This window comes from Schistocerca serialis, chromosome 3 (assembly GCF_023864345.2).
Source record: "Schistocerca serialis cubense isolate TAMUIC-IGC-003099 chromosome 3, iqSchSeri2.2, whole genome shotgun sequence".
NCBI classification, from domain to species: Eukaryota; Metazoa; Arthropoda; class Insecta; order Orthoptera; family Acrididae; genus Schistocerca; species Schistocerca serialis.
In genome coordinates this window covers 956850199-956875093 of record NC_064640.1, presented here as the reverse complement: position 1 = coordinate 956875093, position 24895 = coordinate 956850199, and the positions used below count along the sequence as shown (strand labels likewise).

The 24895-nt window shown below is 46.8% G+C and overlaps 1 protein-coding gene across 1 annotated transcript in view; it reads right to left on the bottom strand.

The window, feature by feature from the left end:
* Window positions 1–9444, bottom strand: part of LOC126471342 (speckle-type POZ protein-like) — a 42430-nt gene extending 32986 nt beyond the window's left edge. The window contains exon 1 of the mRNA XM_050099462.1: window positions 9215–9444. Within this exon, the coding sequence (XP_049955419.1) occupies window positions 9215–9444 (230 nt within the window). The remainder of the gene's footprint in view (window positions 1–9214) is intronic.
* Window positions 9445–24895: the final 15451 nt, after the last annotated feature.

Sequence of the window (24895 nt, the reverse complement as noted above, 5' to 3'; positions counted from 1 at the left end):
GGTCTTCTAACACCTGCCCAATGCGGATTCCGAAAGCATCGTTATGCAGTTGACCATCTTGTTTCTCTCTCCACTTATATCATGATAAATTTTCTCTGGAAACGCCAAAGAGTAGCAATATTTTTTGATCTGGAGAGAGCATACGATACCTGTTGGAGGACAGGCATCCTCAGCACACTGTTCTCTTGGGGCTTTCGAGGTCGGCTGCCCCTTCTTTTTCGCGAATTTACAGCAGAGCACACATTTAGGGTGTGGGTGAACACTACTCTCTCCCGTACTTTCTCCCAAGAAAACGTGTTACCCCAGGGCTCCGTGCTGAGTGTTGTACTGTTTGCCATTGCCATAAATCCAATTATGGATTGTCTCCTTCCTGATGTCTCCGGCTCCCTCTTTGTGGACGATTTTGCGATCTACTACAGCTCTCAACGGACAAGCCTTCTTGAACGACGTCTTCAAGGATGTCTCGATCACCTCCACTCTTGGAGCATCGAAACCGGCTTCCGTTTTTCTCCCAGTAAGACCGTTTGTGTTAATTGTTGGCGACGTAAGGCGTTTCTTCCGCCCTCCTTACATCTAGGTCCTGTCAACCTTCCGTTTTCAGACGTCGCTAAATTCTTGGGTCTTATGTTTGACAGAAAACTGTGCTGGTCCTCCCACGTTTCCTATCTTTCGGCTCGCTTTCTTTGATCCCTCAACACCCTCCGTGTCCTGAATGGTACCTCCTGGCGAGCGGACAGAGTGGTCCTTCTCCGCCTCTATCGCGCCTTAGTGCGCTCCAAATTGGACTATGGAAGCATAGATTACTCCTCTCCTCGGCCGTCTATTCTTCGTCGTCTCGACTCCATCCACCACCGTGGATTACGTTTAGTGTCTGGAGCTTTTTACACCAGCCCTGTGGAAAGCCTTTATGCTGAGACTGCTGAACCTCCGCTGTCCAATCAGCGAGCAGTCCTTCTGAGTCGTTATGCTAGCCATCTGTTTTCCATGCCTGCTAATCCGGCGCATGACATTCTTTTCGACGCCTCCTTGATGTAGGGTAGGAGGCCGCCCTTCCTCCCTATCAGCACCGGGAGTCCGCTTCTGTCAACTGCTCGATTCTCTTTCCTTCCACTTTCCTAAAACCTTCTTGACGACTTGGGGTACAGCACCGCCTTGGCTCCGTCCCCGGATATGCCTGCTCCGTGACCTTTGTCAATTTCCCAAGAATGGTACCCCTTCACTTATTGTCGGGCATTTGCTGCTCTATGTGCACAAATGAAGGAAGCCACATTTATTTACACTGATGGCTCGAAAACATCGTTAGGTGTAGGGAGTGCCTATATTGTTGGCGACACCCCAAATCGATTTCGGCTTCCCGACCAATGTTCGGTTTATACTGCGGAGCTTTACGCTGTTCTCCAGGCTGTCAACTACATCCGCCGCCATCAGTGGATACAGTATGTTATCTGTTCAGATTCTCTCAGCTCTCCCCTCAGTCTCAAAGCTCTGTACCCTGTCCAGCCTCTGGTCCACCGGATTCAGGACTGCCTCCACTTGCTGCACATAGGGGGCGTCTCAGTGGCGTTCCTCTGGATCCCAGGACACGTTGGTACCTGTGGAAATGAGGCGGCCAATATAGTGGCCGAGGCTGCAGTCTATCTCCTTCTGCCAGCTATTCTATAGATTCCCTTCGCCGATCTACAGAGCGTCTTATGTCATCGTGTTGTTCTCTTATGGCACGCACATTGGTCGACACTTCCCCATAATAAATTGCGGGACGTGAAAGCTCTTCCCTGTGCTTGGACTTCTTCCTCCCGAACGCGTCGTCGGGAGGAGGTAATTTTAACTAGACTCCGGATAGAGCACTGCCTTTTTAGCCATTGACGTCTTTTAAGCGGCGATCATCCCCCAATGTGTCCCCCACTGCTCTCAGCGGTGGACGGTAAGACACCTTTTCAGTGCCACTATTTTATTCCGTTACGCGCCCGTCTACAGCTGTCGCCTGATATATCGTCCATTTTAGCAGATGACACGCGCTCGGCCAATCGCGTTCTCAAGTTTATTAGTGCCAGTGAAATGACGTCAGTCATTTGAAGCTCTTTTTGGGGGCAACCAACCCCTTTCTGTAGTGGATTTTTAAGCTTTCCTTCTGCTTTTAGTTTCTCCAATTTTTTGAGTTCCGTTCCCATTGCTGCTGCATTCCATTTTCGTTTTTTACCATTTCCTAAGTCACATACCGGGCAATTTGGAGAAAATATCAAATATGGTAGAGGGAGAGAGAGAGAGAGAGAGAGAGAGAGAGAGCCATTGTTATGCCCCAGGATGTCTTAACTGACGAAACAAAAATAAAACGTGCAAAGATTCCTTGTATCCCAGAGAGAGACAGAAGTTGCCTACATCGAAAGATACTTCTGTCATTTTATTCCAGAATCATTATTAAATGCAGAACCATTACTAAACTTATGTATCAAACAGATACTATACATTTAGTCAGAAGTATTCCAGTCTTTCAGGAAGATCAAAGATGTACTAGAGAATACACAGTTGTCAATCAAAAATCCTGAGACATATTTAGATAGTGCAACAACTGACACTTCATTTACCAGATTTGGAGGTGTTGATGGCAGATGAACTTGCTAATGGGCCTACACAGCCACTGAATTGGAAGTTCTCAAAATTGTGTCCACTTTTAGGAACTTCCATCACTATTTTGTTGGTAATCGCACCATACTATTGATTGGAAATTTCTTCATGCATGATCATTTCAATTAAAGAATGCAAGTTTGAAATAGTTTACATAAAGGGAGAGAACAATGTAGTACCCGAGTCATTATTGTGTGTGCCTGAAGAAATGTTAACTTGGGATCTAAGGAATGAAGTATGAAATATGAGATCTTACTGAGGCAAAACAACATTTATCACCTGCATTACACATATGCAGTGACATGTGTAATCTCAAATATGGAAAGCCTATGTGGAGAGAAATCGGAACACAATTTACACTTAACTGACTGGAGGCACTAGTTAGATACTATATGCTACACAATAATGTATTATTTTATTGCGATTTCACATGATATGAACGGTATAACTGGTGTGATTGCATTCCAGAGAAGGGACTGGAGAACCTAATCTTGTACACCCACAGAGCATTGGGGATCCTAGAGTGGCTAAATGTGCTTAGAAAATCATTGACTGTTGCTATTTTCCTTACCTTCAAAGGAGAGTACAATGTATTATCTAGAGATGCCAACTTTGTCAATGTGAAAGCTTCAAACTATGGCACCAAAGGTGAGACACACCCAATCACTACCAAGAAATGGATGAAATTCCTTGCCATTAACTTTGTGGCCCCATTCTTGGGGGCCACATAGGTCATGTATTGTAACATGCGTAACACCTATTTTCCAAATATATATTTAATTGCGGATCTTGAAAAGTGCCTCTAGTGCACTGCCAATCTGATAGATTATTGAAAATTACATTTCACATGTTGGCAAGCAAGAAGCAATTATTCCTGATAATGGATGGAACTTTACTAGTGTGCAATGGAAACATTACCTGCAGGCTTATGATATCTAACGGATGCTAATATCACAGAACCACTCTGAAAGTAAACCCAAAGAAAGTTCTTTGAGAGTTGAATAGATTAATATCTCTCTGCTTGAAACAACACACGGTGGCCAAATTACTTTCCATTATTTTAATGATAGATTATTAAAATGTCATACCTCAACAGAAAATCCTCTTCTCCTGGTGCTGCTCTCACCACATTCTTTGGGTATGTGTGGCAGCACCATCTCCTGCACAAAGAAATACTGTATAAGAACAAACCTACGTAAAGTGGTTAAAATACGATCAGAGATGAAAGTGTTTCTGAATGACATTTTACTTTAACTGTGTAAAGAAAGCTGTGAACATGGGTCATGACTTCTCTTGGGTATCTCAGTTGGTATAGTACATGCCCACAAAAGGCAATGGCCTTGGGTTCATGTCCCGGTGAACCACCACAGTTTTAATCTTCCAGCAAGTTTGATATTGAATCACACTCGACTGAAGACTGAAATATTCATTATGGGGACACTTAACACAGCTTCAGTAGCCACAGGTATTTAACACCAAAGACAAACCCACAAAAAATTTCAGTCTTGGTAGTAATTTTTGTAAAAACCATCACATGTCTCTGAATATCATAACTGTTGATGGTGTTAGGACAGCAACCAGCCACAAATTTACTTTGAGTTCCTTTATTCAAAGGAAACCGTTACCGGTTTCAAATCGTTGCGATTCATCATCAGACGGTTTACATGCTTTCTTTCTACATTGGGTGTGTTTTTTACAGATTAATTGTCCTAAAATATAAATAAAACACAATTACAAACATGCCACACACAGATGGTTGCGTTCCAGATTTTCGTTGCATTTGACTTAGGTGAAACGTCGGTTTCGAGTGATTGTTTCTATAACGTTCATCCAATCGATGTAAATGCATTCCCACTGCATCTTCGTTGTTCCACACGTAATAGTTCTCACTGTACACTTTAGATTTGTCACTGTATGTACCAAAACATGTGGTGCGTGGTTGGAATGAACTCAAAGAGCTGTGTGTGGCATGTTTGTAATTGTGTTTTATTTATATTTTAGAACAATTAATCTGTAAAAAACACACCAAATGTAGAAAGAAAGCGTGTAAACCGTCTGATGATGAATCGCAACGATTCGAAACCGGTAACGGTTTCCTTTGAATAAAGGAACTCAAAGTAAAATTGTGGCTGGTTGCTGTCCCAACACGATCAACATTTGTCTTCAAAAACAGCTACGGTCTCCAACATGCCATCATATGACAAAATTGCATCATAACTGTTTACAATCAACAAATGAGAATTGTCATTACCTAGCCAATGGATGACCACGTTCACTTTTAGAGGTGGGGCACATTCTATGTAATGCTACTTTTTAGTAGTGTAAGAGTACTTAATTTAGAGGTTTTATTTTCATAACAAAAACTTGAAACTATTTCAGATGTACAATAAATTCTGAAATTTTAGTAGTACATCTGTAATACACTTCATAGGTTAAAAAAAAAAAATTTAACTGAAATGTGATTCAAATCGAATTTAAATTCTTATCTTGTAAGTCCACTGGAGATAAAGAACATAATGGGTTACGCAAATGTTAACACTGATTGTTTTAATTTTATTTAGTTGCATGTCGCAGTTGTTACTCAGAAAATCTATTGACATGAGGTAAAAGAGCAGCAGCAGCAGTGAAAGGGGGAGGGGGTCAAGAACATGCAACTATCAACCACAACAGCCATGCTTGCAGAATTTTGAACTGTCACCTCTCCTCAGTTGCTCAAGGAGGTGGTGATGAGCATGAGATCAAAATGTTTTTCGTTTTAGCAGCTCAGTCTCATAACAAGCTTAAAAAATTGTTAGTGAGGCATATTTGACTACTCACTTATTGGTGGGTAAACGGTTGGTGGTATAGGTGTGTAAAAGTGTTCTGTAGGAATTCTACCCCAGAACAACAACATATTACATTACACTAAAAGGAGCCAATAATTATAATATAGAACTAGAACATAATTAGCCAAATATCAACAGATATGGTAAGGCAGAGGGAAGAGACTTACGCAACAATACCATGCCCTGAAGAGAATTACTTTTTTTTTTTTTCGACAGTGGCTCTTTGATTCTGTACAGATTCAAATCACCCACTAGATGCAACAGTTGCTCACTGTAATCTAAAGTTTAGTGATCATTGTGCCATCACTGAATGCTATAATCACATATCATCCATAACCCTATGTGAAATATTTTTGAAAGATGCTTTGTACAAGAGGCAAGTATGCTCTGTTCCCAACAAGCTACATTAATGCACTTTAAAGTACCTGTAAGTGACGAATCATTATTCAGGTTTTAAGCCTATAATCAAACCTATGTCCCCAAACGGTGAGTGTTGTGGAGGAGGTTGTTCAATAGAATGCCTTTTGCCTCCCAGTTGACAGTAGCTATGACTCCACCAGCTTAGGGTACTCTTTCAAAATACTACTTTGAAGGAGTAGCATTGTACCAGAATGTGGATTGGCATTTTGTTTCTGGCTGAACATGACGAATCCACATTTTGAAATTATTGACAATGTTTCACAAGTCACTGTCAGCCTCATAATGAGCTTTTGTGTTCATGGTCTTTGGTTAGGCATTGAGAAATACGGTTGCCACAGAGCTTAGAAACTTGTGGACAGTTGTCACCTGCACTGGCAGAGATGAAAAGGTGAGCACCGAGTTGTTTGATACTCGTTGATTACCTTGTATAAGTGTGTCTGCACGAAGTTGTGTATAGCCGATCATTCCATGGGAGGTAACAAAGATATCCTTCTTCATAGTCTTTCAATGAACTTTCTTCGCAACTTACCACTCTTTTTATCCACTGTCTGGTGTCTGTAGAAGGCTCTGAATATTTGTGACAATCTGGTTTTTTGCAGAAAGAAATCTGAAAACTGCTGTTTGCTTGGAATGTACCCTAGTCCCAGTGCACCATTTGGAGGACCAGTTAAATGCTGCTATCTGGTGGGAGTTGGTGGAAATAGTTGTTTTTGACATCCTTAAACATTCATGTGTCGTCTCTTTCTTCTCGTGTAAATATTTAATGGAAAACATCACTCTCGTTCCGTGTTAAGATCGAGCATGTGGGGGAAAAAGAGGTGTTTACAATGGTTGCCTGAATTTAGAGTGGTTTGGATTCGATCCATTATGGACAGTCAGTGTCACTGTCACTACTCAGGCTATTAGCACCTGCAGCTTGAAACAAAATGGCAGTCCGCTTTGTTCCCATATTATCCAAAGGGATCTTTTGCGGAAAGGGTGAATCGCAATTTGAAATCTAATATTATTATATACCATCAGGACTTTCCAAAGAAGTGGGATTTAAGTCTCCAGTGGATCAGTTTCGCCTTTAACACCGCTCGTCATGAAGCTATGAAGGCAACCCCGGCTTCTCTGGTGTTTACTTTCCCTGTTAATTCACACAAATTGGCAAGAGGAGAATTAACAATTTAATTCTGGCAGCGATTACTCCCCAGTTGATTAGACAATTGGAGTAGAGTTAGGCATAACATTATGGCCGCTCACAAGACAAGCTGTTCTTTACAATCGGAATATGCGGGAGTTTCAGGGGAAGCCCGGTGACCAAGTTTGTTCTTAATTTCCCAGGGAGGGAAGTACGTGTGGGCTGATTTGGAAAATTTACTCTGAACTTTTTGGGTATGTGTACTATTGAAAGGACATAAGGCCCAGTGAGTCGCCTAGTTCGTGACAAATCAGGGGAAAGATAGCAGGTTCACCTGAGTCACGTTAAGCTGGGGAAGCATCTCCCTTAGTAGGGCTTGGGGAGGCATGCTTGCAGTTTAAAAGGGGAGGTTGAGCTGTGTGTCGGCTCTCGACATAAATCGCACTGTTAAGATTGCTCAGTCCTTCCATTCCATCGTTAATTGTTTGATGTTTATCATTATGCTGTGTACAATTCTGTTTAGGTTCCTCTCTGGCGGCGTGTCTGGTCTTATCGATCTTAGTCATTTATTCCCTTACATGAAGCTAACAGGAATCAGATCTTTGGGGGGATGGCTGGTTGGTTGCCTAGTGGTGACGAGTCGGTGGGTTTGTTTTTCAAAATCGGGAATTGGAGAATGTTGTACAATGAGACTGCGACATGGCGTGGTGGTGAAGAGTTGGCTGCTGTTCTGAGAAGCCTCTTGGTTTATCCTGGCGGTGCCAGACGTGGGGGATGATTTGACTGGACAAGGCTGTAAGCTCATGATGTGAACACCCGGGGGCTACGGCTGTGGTTCTGAGTCACTACTTGGTTGGAGCGGCAACAGACGTTTTTAAATTGTCCATATGTAGGCGGGAATGATGGACTAGTAACTCGCCTAACCTGAGGAGCGGTGTTTCGCCACCGTAGGTGCAGAGAAGACGAGGGCTCCAGTGACAGAGCGCGTGGCTGTGTGACTGTGCCCAGTTGGGTACACTGGCGATGTGGACACGGCTGGGTGTGAGGAACCTTTGCATTGGAGTTCACCTGCTGTTTCTCTGAGAAACTGCAAGTTAAGTTGGTTAAAGGTTTAGATGTTAATTGAAGAATTTTGGTTTGCACAACCAGCGTCTTTTCTGCCTTGTGACCACCTGTGTTTGGGTTTCCTGTCGCTGGTGTATCTATAGACAGTGATCTTTTTCGCATCTTATTAGTACTGCCCGGTAGGAAGTGTATTTTTGGGCAGGGATTACGGTTCCTGATTTGATTCCTCCTCCTCTGGCCTCACGTGAGGTCGATGTGACTGCTCAGTGTGAGGTTTCGTGGGTCTGTTAGTCCACTTCTAACCTGAGCATCATTCAGGAGACAATTGTGGCCACCCTTACACCCGGTTGGTTAATTATTTCCATCCCAGGACATTTTGTTGGCAGGGCATGGTATTAAAGTTGTTAGTTATGGTAAAATGTTAAATGGTTGTAATTTACTCAGATTGTTTTTGGCCACTGTTTGAAAAGGTTGTTTGCCTTCAATTGGTGGGTTTTTAAAATTATGTGGTTATAAATTTTAGTTGTTATAAAAGGTGAATGACTGTATCTTTACTTTCACTGTTTTAATCTACTTGTCATCCTTTGAAAATGCTAGTTCTGCCTCCCTGTTAGCGAGCCCTTGTAATTTTATATCTTGTTGTGCCGAAATTTAAAAGAAGTGGCTCCCTACATGTTCGGTAGCGAAATTGTACGCAAATTGTATGCGAATTGGTGTTTTTGTTTCATTACTTGGAAAGTTTTAATTTTCTTATTAAATGCGTTATCAAAGTCTGTTTTAAGTAAAATGGCTTGGCCATTAACTGTAAAATAAATCGTTTCAAAAAGGCACGCATGCCGGCTAGCTTTTTGAATCTGTTCCTAGTCAAGTGGTAAAGAAATGACTTTCAATGGTTGAAGTAATAAAGAAATTGTCAATTGCAACTCGACAGTAACCAACTGGGGGGTTTTCCTTGATTAATTGTAACACCCATGTCAGCTTTGGTAGCAGAGCGTGGTTACGATCCATGGACCTCCGGGTTATGGGCCCAGCATGCTTTCTATTTTTTAAAGTGCACCTCATATGATGTAACTAATGGTGTTTGCTTAATGCCATATGTCAGCGTTGTCTCAGTATATCCACCAGCTACTGCTTTTGGCCCCTGCCAACAGTAACTCGCGCAGCTCTTCTGCCACCCTCTCCTTGGCCACCTCTATCAGCCTCCCCCCCTATTTCATCTTCAGAGAGACTCTGGAGGCGAGAGATGGCCGCGTCATCAGGTGGCGGAGTAGTGTGGCGGGGATCTGCGCCGGGCCTCAATTCAGGTGGTGTCTCCGCCAGCAGCCTGCTGACCTCTATGATGGCCACGCAGGGCTGGGCTGATGCAATGCACACGCAGCCAGAAGACATCGCTTGGTACATGTGGCCCTTTACGAAGGAGACGGCGGTCTGCCTAAGGCCGGGGCACCATGTTGCACCACAAGAACAGCTGTGGCCGCTGCATTTTCCACTGTCAGTACAGTGACCAGCTGCTGCTCACACTGGGCCTTCAGGCTCACCACACCGTATTTGTCAGCAGTGACTAGTAACTGCGGGGCCAGGCTCACCAGCTGCAGGGCACGAAGGGTGTACATGTATGTCGGCAGGTCCTTCAGCACCGGCCTGTTCACATCTGTTATGTCGACGATGCTGCTGCCGGACTCTGCTGTGTCTCCCCCACCACCAAAGTCACCGTGGTACCCTCCCCGGCATCCAGCAGGGCGCCCAGGTATACAGGTGTGCTCTGCTGAGCTTCCTTGCCAGCTGCCATGGGAGTCAAATCTTATTAAAAATACTGTGTGGTACAAGAAGTTGTCAACTCGGAAGCTGCAGCACACAATCCCGACGCACACCTTCAGAGGGAAAGGGGAAAGGGGGTAAAGCAGAGAAACTTGAAGATGTAAAGAGATAAAGGGAGGGTGGAGAGAAGGGGGATGTGCCGAAAAGGTGGTTAGGGGGAAAGAGGGGGTAGGGGAGAGGGAGAATGCCAATGTGGGAGGGGGGAGGGACGAGCAACTATCAATGATGCTTTGAACACAATTATACTCTACCTGTGGAACACCGGTGCCCATGGATTCAAGCTGGACATGGGATAAAGGTCCACAGGATGTATATCTGTCTCGCTGAGTGCACTGTAAAGACATAAAAGTTGCTGATATTAATTGGAGACGGTTTATCAACAGAATTCTATTTTGCAGTTGACACACTAAAATTACATTTGAAGACTAGCACAGCATCAAGTATAAGTACTAGGTGGACAAGAAGAGATTTAATTATATCAAACATGAGCATACCATACCATACCTCACAAAAATTGGCGCCTCTGAATTCAGGACATGTTTTTTCTCTCTTGCACTGAAATGGAAATATTTGTGCTACGTTAGAAAGTGAAATGAGCATATTTTAACATACAATCAAGCAACTACTTACATCTGTAATAGGGAAACAAAGATAGCAAAGTCAACATAAATATAATAGCAATTCACATCATTGTCCCACATGCCATAGGATTTAAATAGTTGGACAGATACAAGTAGTTACAAAAATAGATACATGGTCGATGCCTGGATATATACATATACAAATACAACTTCAGATTGTATGAAGACATTTCCTGCGCGCCTCGCGCTGGCACTGCGCGCCTCGCGCTGTTTTGATAACGTAAAATAAGCATTTCCGAACATGTTACGTAAACAATCCGGGCACTCAGTATCTCGTTCTGCCTGACATATGCATTCACGACCATTAAATTCTTATCTAAAAATACGTAATTAAGGAACCACTATCGCATATATAGTTGGTAGCCCAAGGGCTTGGAACATCTTGTACATAGGGTGGAACTGTAATCCACACACTACTCCAGATTCCCGGAACAACATCCAAAATTTAATTTGGTATAACAGACCCATTGCCTCTGGTACGTCGTTACAGAGTAATAGATTTTCGTTAATTTCATATCCTCACTTACCGGCATCTGCATTATTTGTTTGCATGTTACACATTGTGTATCTTGTTTTGAAATAGTTATTTCACAAAATCTTGTGTTTTATAAATCTGTGGAGCACAACATATTATGCCTCACCATGACACAGCTGCTAAAATAGTTATTATTACCCAACTTGTATCCATAGTACACATATTTAAAAACTGTAAAATCTGAAGGACGAAAACATACCAGTTGCAGAACAATAACAATTTTGCAGCCACGTGGCGGTTGTACATCGAAACTTGCTCCGTTTACACATAGTACTTGTTGATAACCGTAACGCCTGTTTATTCTTAAAACAGCACTGACTCAAGAGTGCGATCTTGATGGCTATATTCCCAGGCCGATGTAAAGCTTTCGAAACACTGCAAAAAGAAGGAAAAACAGAGTATTTTTGATTTGTAAGATGAATGGTAACTTCCAAGTAGCCGTAAAAACAGTTAGTTTCGTCCCTGATAAATACATGCCTACATTTAAATAATTTCCTTAAAAGAAACACATATGACCACACTGTTTTTTCCTTTCCCTAAGGTTTAGGAGGGCACACGTCCCCTGTTATTGCCTCCGGGTATGGGCGCCCCTGTAAGTAGCAGCTCGTTAGGGACGCATACACTCCTGCGGGGACCTTGTTCTGCCCGCTCGGCCGCGGCGTGAAACCCCTCCCCCCTCGTCTTAATACACTGCGATGTCATGAAGATCAGTGAAGTAAATAATGAAGGAATACTAATGGCCTCGTAACGATTCTCGAGGATTTCGCTTCTATTCGTACCTCCACAATACTCGGATATAATATTACATCATTTCATACAAACAGTCTGCACTACCTCTGAATGTGGAATTATTCAATGTGCAATTAACGGAACAATAAGCGTAGCTGGATTTAGTCTTTTCTGTAAAAGAATTAAAAGCCTGGTGTAGTGGACTTCACTCCTTGATGTTAGAATGGGAATCTCACCATAAGAAGAGGGTATGTGTAAACATAAAACACAGTGAAAAAGATTCTGATAACACAGTGCTTTTAAGAAACGAAAACTTCCACAATTAATGCCATTTAAAATACATTGCTGTACAGATGAAACTAAAGTTGAATTTTTTAAATAATTAATAAGTGTGCTGCATTGCATAGTATTTCAAAAGGAGTTCTTAGCGACATCTAACACGCTTTGAAATTATATGTAAAGTTTCCGAAACTTTCTGTCGCTGAGATTCCCACAAAATAAAGACAAAAAAAATTTCGTAATGATAATTTTGTTTGGTCACGCAGTAAAACTTCAGCATCGGGCATAACACTGAATTAACCATCAGGATTCTGTGTCTTCAACCGTAAAGGTTCTACGAGCGTAATGTCATTCCAATAATTCTCTCTCTCTCTCTCTCTCTCTCTCTCTCTCTCTCTCTCTCTCTCTCTCAAGTTTAAAGATATTTAAAGTCTGTTACGCGCATGCACATAAAAATTGGTGGGTGTGGGGAGTAGAGTAACAAATAAGCTGTCAATGCCTGTATGGCGCGGCAAAGGCGGAGAGAAATCTTAGTGCTTCAGTAGTATCACCGGAAGTACCAACAAAGGACTCCCGTCCTGGCCGATGCTAGAAGGACCTGCACTGCTGGTTATATAGCGGCCGTCGTGGCAAGCAGAGGCGTGGAGAACAGAGCGGTCTGCTGTGGTTGCCATGTAACCAGTCAACACTCTGGTCGGGTTTTTTCTTTCCCGTGCGAACTTGGTTTGCTCGAGGCCGCGCAGGTCAAAGCCGCCGTCGGGACAACGGAAATTAAAGTTCCTGTCAGCCCCCTGGTTTGTTCACCATTTTCAGACAGCACCGGATGTGGGGCACAGTATATTTCACCGAGCGCTTTGACATGTCATTTTCCCATACACAAATGAGATTTTACGAAAGCTAATAATTTCGCTTTTCATCTAAATCTACAAATCCCACTACAAATCCCACTACAAATAGCACTACAGTGCTTAGCAGAGGGTTCATGGAACCACCTTCACAATAAGTCTGTTTTTTCTGTGCGCTGTTCTAGAGTGGAATACACTTCTTTCTTTTTGCGCAAACTCTCATTGCTCTTATTTTGCTACGTTCAGGCTAACCTACATACGGAGAAATATAATTATTTTCGCATGAGGAGGAGAGAGTTGGAGACGGAAATTTTTTGGAAGGGTCCTGCCACAATGAGAAGCTTTTTTAATGAAGTCCACATCAAATCCTAAGCCGTATCATTTCAGTGACTGTCTCCTATTTCGGGATAATACAAAACGTGTAGGGAGTGCCCCTATTTAGCAGATGACACGCGCTCGGCCGATCGCGTTCTCGAGTTTATTAGTGCCAGTGAAATGACGTCAGTCATTTGAAGCTCTTTTTGGGGACAACCAACCCCTTTCTGTAGTGGATTTTTAAGCCTTCCTTCTTTGTTTCTCCAATTTTTTGAGCTCCGCTCTCATTGCTGCTGGTCTCCATTTTCGGTTTTTACTGTTTCCTAAGTCACGGACCGGGTGCTAATGACCATAGCAGTTTTGCGCCCTAAAACCAAACAAAAATGAAGTTCCTCATAGTTTCTCGATTTGAGGACGGAATGGATTTTTCCTCTGTCAACCCTTTCGTTACACAGAAGGGCGTAGATGCCATAGCCGGATCTGTCAAGTCGTGTACCAGGTTGCGTAACGGTACCTTGTTACTAGAAACTGAGAGCGCCTTTCAGGCACAAAAACTGCTTCGGGCCACACTCCTGTCACCGTTCCCTGTCCGGGTGGAGGCTCACCACACTTTGAATTCGTCTCGTGGTGTAGTGTATATACTAAATCACTCGACGGATTGACTGACCAGACGAATTCAGTCTTTCCTCGCTGAGCAGGGCATGACGGCTGTCCATAGGGTCATGAAAAAGGTCAACAATGAACTTGTACCGACCCGGACACTGTTATTGACCTTTGGTAGTGTTCAGCTGCCGTCGCGTATCAAAGCGGGCTACGAGGTTAGTTCTGTTCGCCCCTATGTCCCGACACCTACGCGCTTCTACCAGTGTCAGCGTTTTAATAACACTCGCCAGTATTGTTCCAATGCTGCTAAATGCGTCACTTGCGGCAGGGATGCCCATGAGGGTGACTGTCCACTTCCGTCTCCTTGTTGTGTGAACTGTCAGGGTGACCACGCAGCGTCCTCCCGCGACTGTCCCATCTACAAGGAGGAATCCTGTATACAGGAAATTCGGGCCAAAGAGAAAGTGTCCACCACGGCTGCTCGCAAGCTATTTGCTAGTAGGAAGCCCACGCTGCTACCAGCGGGGAAATGCAGTACTGCCCTCGCCTCGCCTCGGACTACCAGGGAGGTGGCGACGCAGACATGTGATCTGACCTTCAGCACTACGATCGTCCGTTCGGCCAGTGCTAAGATCGCCCAGTCGACGTCTCCTCTTCCTCCCGTCACCCCTCAGACACAAGCACCTTCATCAGCTTCTGCCAAGACGAAGACCCAGAAGTCAGATGCACGGGCCTTTAAGAAGGAACCGTCCCGTGCGGACTTCCTACGTGCCTCGACCTCCCAACCTTCGACCGGTACTTCCACCAAACGTCCTTCCAAGAAGGCTCCTAGGAAGCACAGTTCTCCTTCTCCGCCACGGCGCATTTCTTCTCCTGCGCCACCCAGCGGTTGCCGCCCCAGGCCGTCATCCGTTTCGCCTGGCCGCACCGCTGGTAGCCGAACATCTGGCCGTTCACCGGCAGAGGAAGCTCCCCCTCCCGGCCATCTTCCCAAGATGGCCGATGAACCTATAGACCCAATGGACGAAGACTGTCCGCCTACTGATAGCGGCGGCAGTGCTCGCTCGAAGCCAGGCCCTCCGCGGCCTTCGAGGTGACCCCCTTCTTTTATCTTCCTTTTCTTACGATGGCACTTATTAACTGGAATGTTCGCAGCATTCGCTCCAACCGAGAGGACTTGAAGTTGCTGCTCCGCTTGCACCGTCCGCTCGTCGTAGCCCTCCAGGAAACGAAGCTCCGCCCATGCAATGAAATTGCCTTGGCACACTTCACCTCTGTGCGTTTTGACCTATCCCCTGTGGTAGGTATCCCGGCTCATGGAGGGGTTATGTTGCTGGTCCAGGATGATATTTACTATGATCCCATCACGTTGCACACCGGCCTGCAGGCAGTTGCCATCCGCATTACTCTCCCCACTTTTACATTTTCCATTTGTACCGTTTACACTCCATCGTCATCTGCCGTTACCAGGGCAGACATGAAGCAACTTATTGCTCAGCTACCTGCACCATTTTTGTTAACTGGAGACTTCAATGCCCACCATCCCCTTCGGGGCTCTCCAGCATCCTGTCCGAGGGGCTCCCTGTTAGCAGACCTTTTCAACCAGCTCAACCTTGTCTGCCTCAATACTGGCGCCCCTACCTTTCTTTCGGACACATCTCACACCTATTCCCATTTAGACCTCTCTATATGTACTCCCCAACTTGCACGCCGGTTTGAGTGGTATGCACTTTCTGATACATATTCGAGCGACCACTTCCCGTGTGTTACCCATCTCCTGCAGCATAACCCCTCTCCATGCTCCTCTAGTTGGACCATCTCCAAGGCAGACTGGGGGCTCTTCTCCTCCACGGCCAGCTTTCAGGATCAAACCTTCACAAGCTGCGATCGTCAGGTCGCACACCTCACGGAAGTCATTCTCGCTGCTGCTGAATATTCCATCCCTCACCCTACTTCTTCTCCACGTCGCGTACCGGTCCCCTGGTGGACTGCAGCATGTAGAGACGCTTTACGTGCTCGTCGACGTGCTTTACGCACCTTTAAACGCCACCCTACAGTGGCGAATTGTATCAATTATAAACGATTACGTGCTCAGTGTCGTCGTATTATTAAAGAAAGCAAGAAAGCCAGCTGGGCTGCTTTCACAAGCACCTTCAACAGTTTTACTCTTCCTTCTGTTGTCTGGGGTGGCCTGCGCCGGCTATCTGGCACTAAGGTCCACTCACCAGTTTCTGGCTTGACGGTCGCGAATGACGTCCTTGTGGCCCCTGAGGATGTCTCCAATGCCTTCGGCCGCTTTTTCGCCGAGGTTTCGAGCTCCGCTCATTACCACCCTGCCTTCCTCCCCCGCAAACAGGCAGAGGAGGGTAGGCCACCTAACTTCCGCTCCTCGAATCGTGAAAGTTATAATGCCCCATTCACCATGCGGGAACTCGAAAACGCACTTGGCCGATCACGGTCCTCCGCTCCAGGGCCTGATTCTATTCATATTCAGATGCTGAAGAACCTTTCTCCTGAGGGTAAAGGTTTTCTTCTTCGTACTTACAATCGCATCTGGATTGCGGGACATGTTCCCGCATGCTGGCGCGAGTCTATTGTTGTCCCGATTCCTAAGCCGGGGAAGGACAAGCACTTGCCTTCCAGTTATCGACCCATCTCGCTTACCAGCTGTGTCTGTAAGGTGATAGAGCGAATGGTTAACTCTCGTTTGTACATTGGTAAGTAGCCGTCGAGATTCTAGCAGCCAAACCAATGTGGATTTCGTAGGCGCCGCTCTGCTGTTGACCATCTGGTTACCTTGTCGACCTTAATTATGAATAACTTCTTGCAGAAGCGCCCGACCGCGGCTGTGTTCTTTGATTTGGAGAAGGCTTACGACACCTGTTGCAGGGCGGGCATTCTCTCGCCTTCGCGGTCGCCTCCCTATTTTTATTCGTTCCTTTTTAATGGATCGACAGTTCAGGGTATGTGTGTGTTCTGTCCTGTCACACCTTTCGCCGGGAGAATGGAGTGCCACAGGGCTCAGTTTTGAGCGTCGCTCTCTTCGCCATAGCGATCAATCCAATAATGGATTGCCTCCCAGCTGATGTATCAGGCTCCCTTTTCGTGGACGATATTACCATCTATTGCAGCGCGCAGTGTACATGTTTCCTGGAGCGCTGTGCTCAGTGTTCTCGTGACCATCTTTACTCCTGGAGTGTCGCCAATGGCTTCAGTTTTTCTGCCGACAAGACGGTCTGTATTAACTTCTGGCGCTACAAAGTGTTTCTCCCACCGTCCTTAAGACTCTGTCCCGTTGCTCTCCCATTCGTGGAGACAACAAAGTTTTTAGGTCTTATATTTGACACGAAACTTAGCTGGTCTCCACATGTGTCATATTCGGCTGCCCCTTGTACCCGTTCTCTAAATGTCCTCCGTGTTCTCAGTGGTATGTCGTGGGGAGCGGATCAAACCGTCCTACTTCTCCTATATCGGTCTATCGTCCACTCCAAGCTGGATTATGGGAGCTTCGTATACTCCTCTGCACGGCCGTCCATCTTACGCTGCCTCAACTCCATACAACATTGGGGTTTACGTCTTGCGATCGGAGCGTTTTATACTAGTCCCGTCGAGAGTCTTCATGCTGAAGCCGGTGAAATGCCACTCGCCTACCGGCGCGGTATACTGCTTTGGCGGTACGCCTGTCTGCTACTGTCAATGCCTGACCACCCGTCTTATCATTCGTTTTTTGACGACTCTCTCGTTCGTCAATACGGGTTGTATGTCTCAGCCCTGCTACCCACTGGAGTTCGCTTTCGTCGCCTCCAACACTTTGATTTTTCACTCCCTGCAACCTTTATAGTGGGCGAGAGCCACCCGCCACCCGCCACCCGCCACCTTGGCTCCAGGCTCAGGTTCACGTTCATCTTGACCTCAGCTCGCTTCCAAAGGAGGTTACCCCCGGTTCGGTGTACCACTCCCGTTTTGTCGATCTTCGTTCGAAGTTCATTAATATGACCTTCATTTATACAGATGGCTCTAAGACCAATGACGGGGTCGGGTGTTCTTTTATTGTCGGGGCACACAGTTTCAAATACCGGCTCCATGGCCATTGTTCGGTCTTCACAGCTGAGCTCTTTGCCCTCTACAAGGCTGTTCTTTAAATCTGCTGCCACCGACATTCTGCTTATGTCATCTGCTCAGATTCCCTGAGCGCCATCCAGAGCCTCAGTGATCCGTATCTGGTTCACCCTTTTGTGCACCGGATCCAACGCTCTCTTCAGCAGCTGGTGAATGACGGTTCTCCGGTTAGCTTTATGTGGGTTCCTGGCCATGTCGGTATCCCTGGAAACGAAGCTGCAGATGCTGCGGCCATGGCTGCGGTCCTCCAGCCTTGGACAGCTTCTTGTTGTGTCCCTTCATCAGATTGTAGCAGGGTCATTTGTCGGCGCATTTTATCGCTGTGGCATACCGATTGGGCTGCACTTACGGACAAGAAGCTTCGTGCCTTAAAACTTGTTCCTGTGGCTTGGACGACGTCCTCACGCCCTTCTCGGCGGGAGGATCTCGTTTTGGCCCGGTTACGAATTTGGCACTGCCGGTTCAGCCATCGCCATCTACTGCTGGCTGCGCCGGCGCCGTTCTGCCCATGTGGGCAATTGCTGTCGGTCCGCCACATTTTAACGTTCTGTCCCGATTTTAATACACTGCGTCTTGATCTTGGCCTGCCATGTACTCTAGATGCCATTTTAGCGGATGACCCAGGAGCAGCTGCTCGCGTTCTTTGCTTTATCAGCTTGACAAACCTGTCTAAGGACATTTGATTATGCTGTTTTTTTAATCCTCTGTCTGTCTTTTATAGTATTGTCCCTTTTATTTGCTGTTTTAACCTTGTGGTTCGCGGTGCATTCCTTACTTAGTCTGGACGCTAATGACCATTGTAGTTGTGCGCCCTAAAACCACAAAAAAATGGTTTTCTGTGGAACCAGATTGATTTGGAGAAGACCTACAACTGCTGGAGACCTGGTATCCTCCATACTCTTCACACATGGGCTTCCTTGGCTACCTGCTCTGTTCCCTTCAGGAATTTTTAAAAGATCCAGTTTTCAAGGTGCATGTGGATTCTCCTTTGTTAGAAACCTTCATCCAGGAAAACAGCGTGCCTCAGGGTCCCGTCCCCAGAGTCGTCCTTATGGCTATCGCTATTAACCCCATAATGGCCTGTCTCCAGCTTGGCAAAATTGTCAACAAAAAGGCTGCCACATATGTCATCTATTGCAGTTATCCACGGACCTGTCTCACTGAGTGGAGTCTTAAGTGATGTCTTTATCATCTTTACTCCTGGAGCATCGATAATGGCTTCCACTTTTCCACTTACAAAACCGCCTGTATGAATTCTTGGCGGCGCAAATGGTTTCTCCCACTATCTCTACATCTTCGACATGTTGCCCTTCCTTTCGTTGAAACTACGAAATTCCTGGGACACATGCTCAATAGGAAACTCCCTTGGTCCTCGCATGTGTCTTACCTGTCAGCTCGCTGTACGCGGTTCCTCAGTGTCCGACGTGTCCTCAATGATACTTCCTGCAGTGCTGACCGATCCACCATCCTCAATTTTTAGTGGTCCCTTGTCCGTTCGAAACGGACTTCATTTATGCATCTTCACGTCCATCCTTCTTACGCCATCTCCACACTATCCGCCATGGTGGGGTCTGTTTGGCCATGGGCGCCTTTTACACTAGCGTGGTTGAGAATCTGTATGATGAAGTTGCTGGACTACCATTGCCCTACAGCTGTGACTTTCTCAACATGTACACATGCCGTTTGTCTGCCATGTGTGGCCACAAATCCTATGCCTCCTTTTTTGATGATTCCTTCAATCGCCCGTATGGGGCACGTCCCCCTTCTTTTACCACCTGGAGTCCACTTTCGACTATTGATATGGCGGCTTAAATTCATGAAGCCAAGGTGGTGAAGAGTTCACACCCACTTGGAAAGTTGCAGGTAGTGTGAAGCAGTCTGTTAACTTGGGTCTTCATTTGATTCCTAAGGACACTACTACAGCCGTGGTCTATCACCTTCAGTTTCATGACCTAGCATGGAACTTCACTATAGCATCTTTGTACACACTAATGGCTCTCGGACTGCCAGTGAGGTCGGGTGTGCCTTCATTGGCACCCTTGTCTGTCGATATTGGCTTCCAGCACACTCCTCAGTATTACCAGCTGAGCTTTTCGCCCAGTGCCCCCAGGGGCTCAGCATTCAGGTGCCGGGTACGCTCTTGGCGACCCTGGAGTTCCTGAGCTGGGGAATGGTAAGCGCCGCCAGTCCCCTGTCACCGTAAGCTCTGGGCGTACTTCAGCGACGACTGTGCGGCGTGGCAGTGGAATGTTGTGTGTCTCGGGGAATGGGGATCTTCGCTTGACCGCCTGGATCGTGAGGACGGAATAAACCTCTATAAATATCCCTCAATCTCAAGGTGTACTGCGTGCTGATGAGATGCATGGCTGTTGAGGTGGAACAGTCGTTAATGGGCAGCCTCTAGGGAACCTGTCGCACCTCAGTTGTATAAGGCTTACCTGTGCACGTGGGGCTCTGTCTAGGTGGACTTCTAGTTCCCTAGCTGGTCGTGGGACCGAGATGGATCCTTTGAAATCCTCTTTTCTTCCTCCCAGCGGAAAGGGTGGGCCGCTGGAAGGTTCTAACACCCAGTCTCTTACGAGGGCTCGTGCAGTCAGTCCCACTGACTCCGGTACTTCTTTGACAAGTCCAGTCTTATGTAACAGAATGCATTCTGGTAATCAGAATGTTTCTCATTGTGAAACGGAAGGAGGGTAGTTTCGAGAAGGTTTCGCCCTTCTATATATGAAAGGGTTTGGAGGGAATCTGTGGCTCTTTAAAATCGGTGAAGTGCTTACGTAATGGGACCTTGCTAGTGGAAACTTCCACTTCCCAGCAAGCAACTAACCTCCAATCTGCTAAATGCCTTGGAGAGTATGCCATAGACATTGAACTGCACAGCACCTTTAATTACAGCAAAGGTCTTGTGACATGCTGGGATCTAGTTGACATTCCCAACGAAGAACTGCAACATCAGAGGGCTTCAGAAGGTATCGTTGATGTCGAACACATCATGAAGAGGGTTGATGGCAATCTTGTCAAATCCGACTCCCTTATTCTGACCTTAAGTAGCACGAAACTTCCTGAACATGTTAAAGCTGGCTTCCTTCGCCTTAGTGTGAGGCCTTATTTCCTGACCCCAATGCGCTGTTTTAAATGTCAGCGTTTTGGGCATACCACCTTAGGATGTAAAGGCGAAGTGACTTGTGGCAAGTGTGTTAAGGCTGCTCATGAAGGAGTTCGTTGCTCGTCTCCAGCCAAATGTATCAATTGCTCTGGAAACCACCCTGTTTGCGTTCCTCTAAAATTATTTGGCAGTCCCTACTCCAAAGTCCAGGAAATAAAAACAACCAAGCGTATCCCCTACGGTGAGGCCAAATGATCCAAAAGTCGATGCAACCTCCCACATTTGCTACATCTTTTGCAGCCATGGTTCAGAAGCTTACTGCAAAAACCGATGCCTGAACACTGTTCCAGGTGTTGGTGCCAACACTCACCACCACTGTCAGTGCACTTGCAATGCAGCCAGCGTTTCAGAGCCTGTAGCCCCTACTCGAACGGCAGACAAAGGTACAGTGGCGAACTTGGGCCAGCCCCTGGCGCTTCCTACAGCTGAGGCTATTCTGAAGCCCAGTATGGCTATTACCACTCCCACGTTGACTCCCCCAAAGCCCACCAAACAGCAGAAATCTCCTGTGCAGCAGCAACAGCGGGTCAAATCCCGTCGTAAACCGTTTAACAATGCAAATGTTTTACGTGAGGCTTTATCTGACTCTACTGCAGGTGGAGGGGCAGGCGTGGGGCGAGATGATTGCCCCCACACATGCATCTTATTCCATGAACTCTGGGGAAGTCTCCCCCTCCCATCGGAGAGACAGGATGAAGGTGCTACCTCCATCCTTCAGTGGAACTTGCAAGGGTTCAGGACGCATGTGGAGGAACTTCGTCTACTCTCTGAGTAGACCACTGCGTCTGTGTCTCCAAGAGACATATTTCCTGTAGTGTTGACAGATTGCCAACACTACGCACATTATTTAAGGGAGGCGGCCATTATGCAAGCAGGCGGACTTAATGGTCTGAAACAGGATACTTATGAATGCTATAAAGAAAAGTATGTAGCTACTGGAATACTTAACTTTAATCCACCATTTGTATACAGCGTTCTTGATTAGACATTTCATACGATAACTATCAAACTATCAATTGCTATGGCGCCTTGCTAGGTCGTAGACTTTGACTTGGCTCAAGGCTATTCTAACTATCTGCTCGGCTAATGAGCGATGCTTCGTCCGTGTAGTCGCTAGCAAAGTCGTCCGTACAAGTGGGGCGAGTGCTAGTCCGTATCTCGAGACCTGCCTTGTGGTGGCGCTCGGTCTGCGATCACACAGTGGCGACACGCGGGTCCGACATGTACTAATGGACCGCGGCCGATTTAAAGCTACCACCTAGCAAGTTTGGTGTCTGACTGTGACACCACATTCCTCCCCCGCAAATCGGCGAACGGTCGTGTTATAAGGCTTCCGCCCGCCGTGGGGAGGACCCCATGTTGACGTATGCGATGAGGTGGGGAGCCTAACAGGCGAGGCTGTGCCACCCGCACCCGGCCATTCGGTCCGAGGGGACCTAGGAAACGCCTGAAAACCTAGTCCAGGGTGCACGTCAACATGCGGTGTATGCGCCCGTAAAGAGACAGGAGGGGCCGAAGGGTCGACCTCCATTGCGTCGGGGTACCCGACGCGCGAAGACGCCATGTGGTCCGGAGCGGGCAAGAGTTCCATGGCGGAGGACAGCTGGTCACGGGAAGCGATCGGCGGCGCGTGACCCAGGGAGGCGCTTGGCGGCTGCAGCGAAGCGTCGAATGCGGGCGGCGCCGGCGGGAGAACAGGCGGCGGCGGCGGCGGCGGCGCGTCGCCATGGGGAAAAATGGAAGGCATCGTCGGTAACACCTGGGGATGAGGCGAGCCAGTAGATGGGTCCCGAGGGCGCTGACCGGACGGCACCGTCGCTGAAAGCAGACGGGGAGCGGCAGAACCCGTGCGACGACAGAGGCGCAGCTGATTGAGATGCCGACGCACCTCACCAGAGGCCCCCAAAACCAAATACATCGCGCGGCCGAGGCAGCGAAGAATGCGCCCTGCGAGCCAACGCCGCGAACCTCGATAGTTGCGATAGAATACAACGTCGCCTGGAGCAAAAGCAGAAGTCTGCCGCTGCACTGGAACCCGATGCGGCGGATGCAGCAAAGACATCAAGGTTCGATGAGGAAGACCGTGGAGCAACTCAGCCGGCGAGCGACCATCTCGGGGCTGAGAGCGATACGATGACAAAAAGAGCGACAACGCGTCCTCCTGAGAATGCGACTCTTTCAACATCTGGGACTTGAAAGTCCGGACCAATCGTTCAGCGGCACCGTTTGACTGAAGCGAAAACGGCGCGGATGTCAGATGTTGAATACCATTGGCCTGGCAGAATGACTGAAATTCTGCAGACATGAATTGTGGGCCATTGTCGGAAACAATAGTCTGCGGAAAACCTTCAATGCAAAAGATAGCAGACAACGCTTGGATGGTGGCAGAGGACGTCGTGGAAGACATCCGGACAACAAAAGGAAAATTACTGAAGGCATCTACCAGAACCAACCATCGAGCATTCCAGAATGGACCAGCAAAATCGATGTGCAAGCGTAGCCAAGGGGAAGTGGCTTTTGGCCATACTACGACTTTCCGCGGCAGTGCGGATTGTTGTTCGGCACACGCCATGCAAGAACAACACATATTCGTAATCGCAGCATCGATTCCGAACCAAGTACAGTGCTGACGAGCAAGTTGTTTCGTTCGCACTATACCCCATATGTCCTTGGTGAAGAAGCCGTAAAACAGGGAACTGTTACGAACGTGGGACCACGACTCTGGACTGATCATTATCAGAACGCAACAACAAAACACCACGTCGAACAAAAAGTCTCCCCTTGTGAGCAAAAAATCGGCGAACCAACGGATCCTCGATCCGAGACTTTGACAAAGGCCATTGCTTAGCAACAAAACGCAAAACGGTAGCAAGGACAGGGTCAGCAGCGGTGGCTGTAGCTACAAGACTAAAATCAATCGGAAACGATTCGACCACGTCATCAGTTTCCGAATCAATGAACATGCAAGCAAGTTCGGAAGAATCGAATGCTTTATCCTCAGCAACAGGCAAACGGGACAACGCATCGGCGTTTCCGTGCTTAGCAGTGGACCGATACAAGATATCGTAGCGGTACTGCGACAGGAAAATAGACCAGGGAATGAATTTCTGCGCTGTACGTGGAGGTACAGGCTTGTTCGGATGAAAAAGCGACGTCAAAGGTTTGTGGTCTGTGATGATGGTAAAGTGACGACCATACAAGAAATCATGGAACTTAGTAACACCAAACACGAGAACCAAAGCTTTTTTCTCTATCTGTGAGTAATTGCTTTGCGCAGACGAGAGCAATTTAGACGCAAAGGCAATAGGGCGATCATGCGATCCATCTTTGTGCGCAAGCACAGCACCGATCCCGAAATCTGATGCATCTACCATCAACAAAAGGGGTTTCTGGGGATCGAATGGCGTAAGGCAAGTATTTGAAAGCAACGGCGATTTCAACTGGCGAAAGGCGCGTTCGTATTCCGTCGTCCAGACGAACGGAACACCTGTACGGCGTAAGCGATGAAGCGGAGCTGAAAGGGAAGAGGCATTGCGCACATTCACTCACACCTTGTGGTGCAAAATCGTGTAACGTTCTTGCGATCTCATCACGCAATGCGTGAGGAACAATGCGCGCTCTGAAAAATTTCGGTTGCGCGTTTACTTTCAGTTCCAAATGTGCTTCACAGTTCTTAGCGCAACCAAGGCCCGGTGCAAAAATGTCTGCAAATTCTTCACAAACGCTAGAAACACTGTCTGAAGGCACAGTCTGATTCACTGATAAGACCTGATTTACGATAGACATGTTA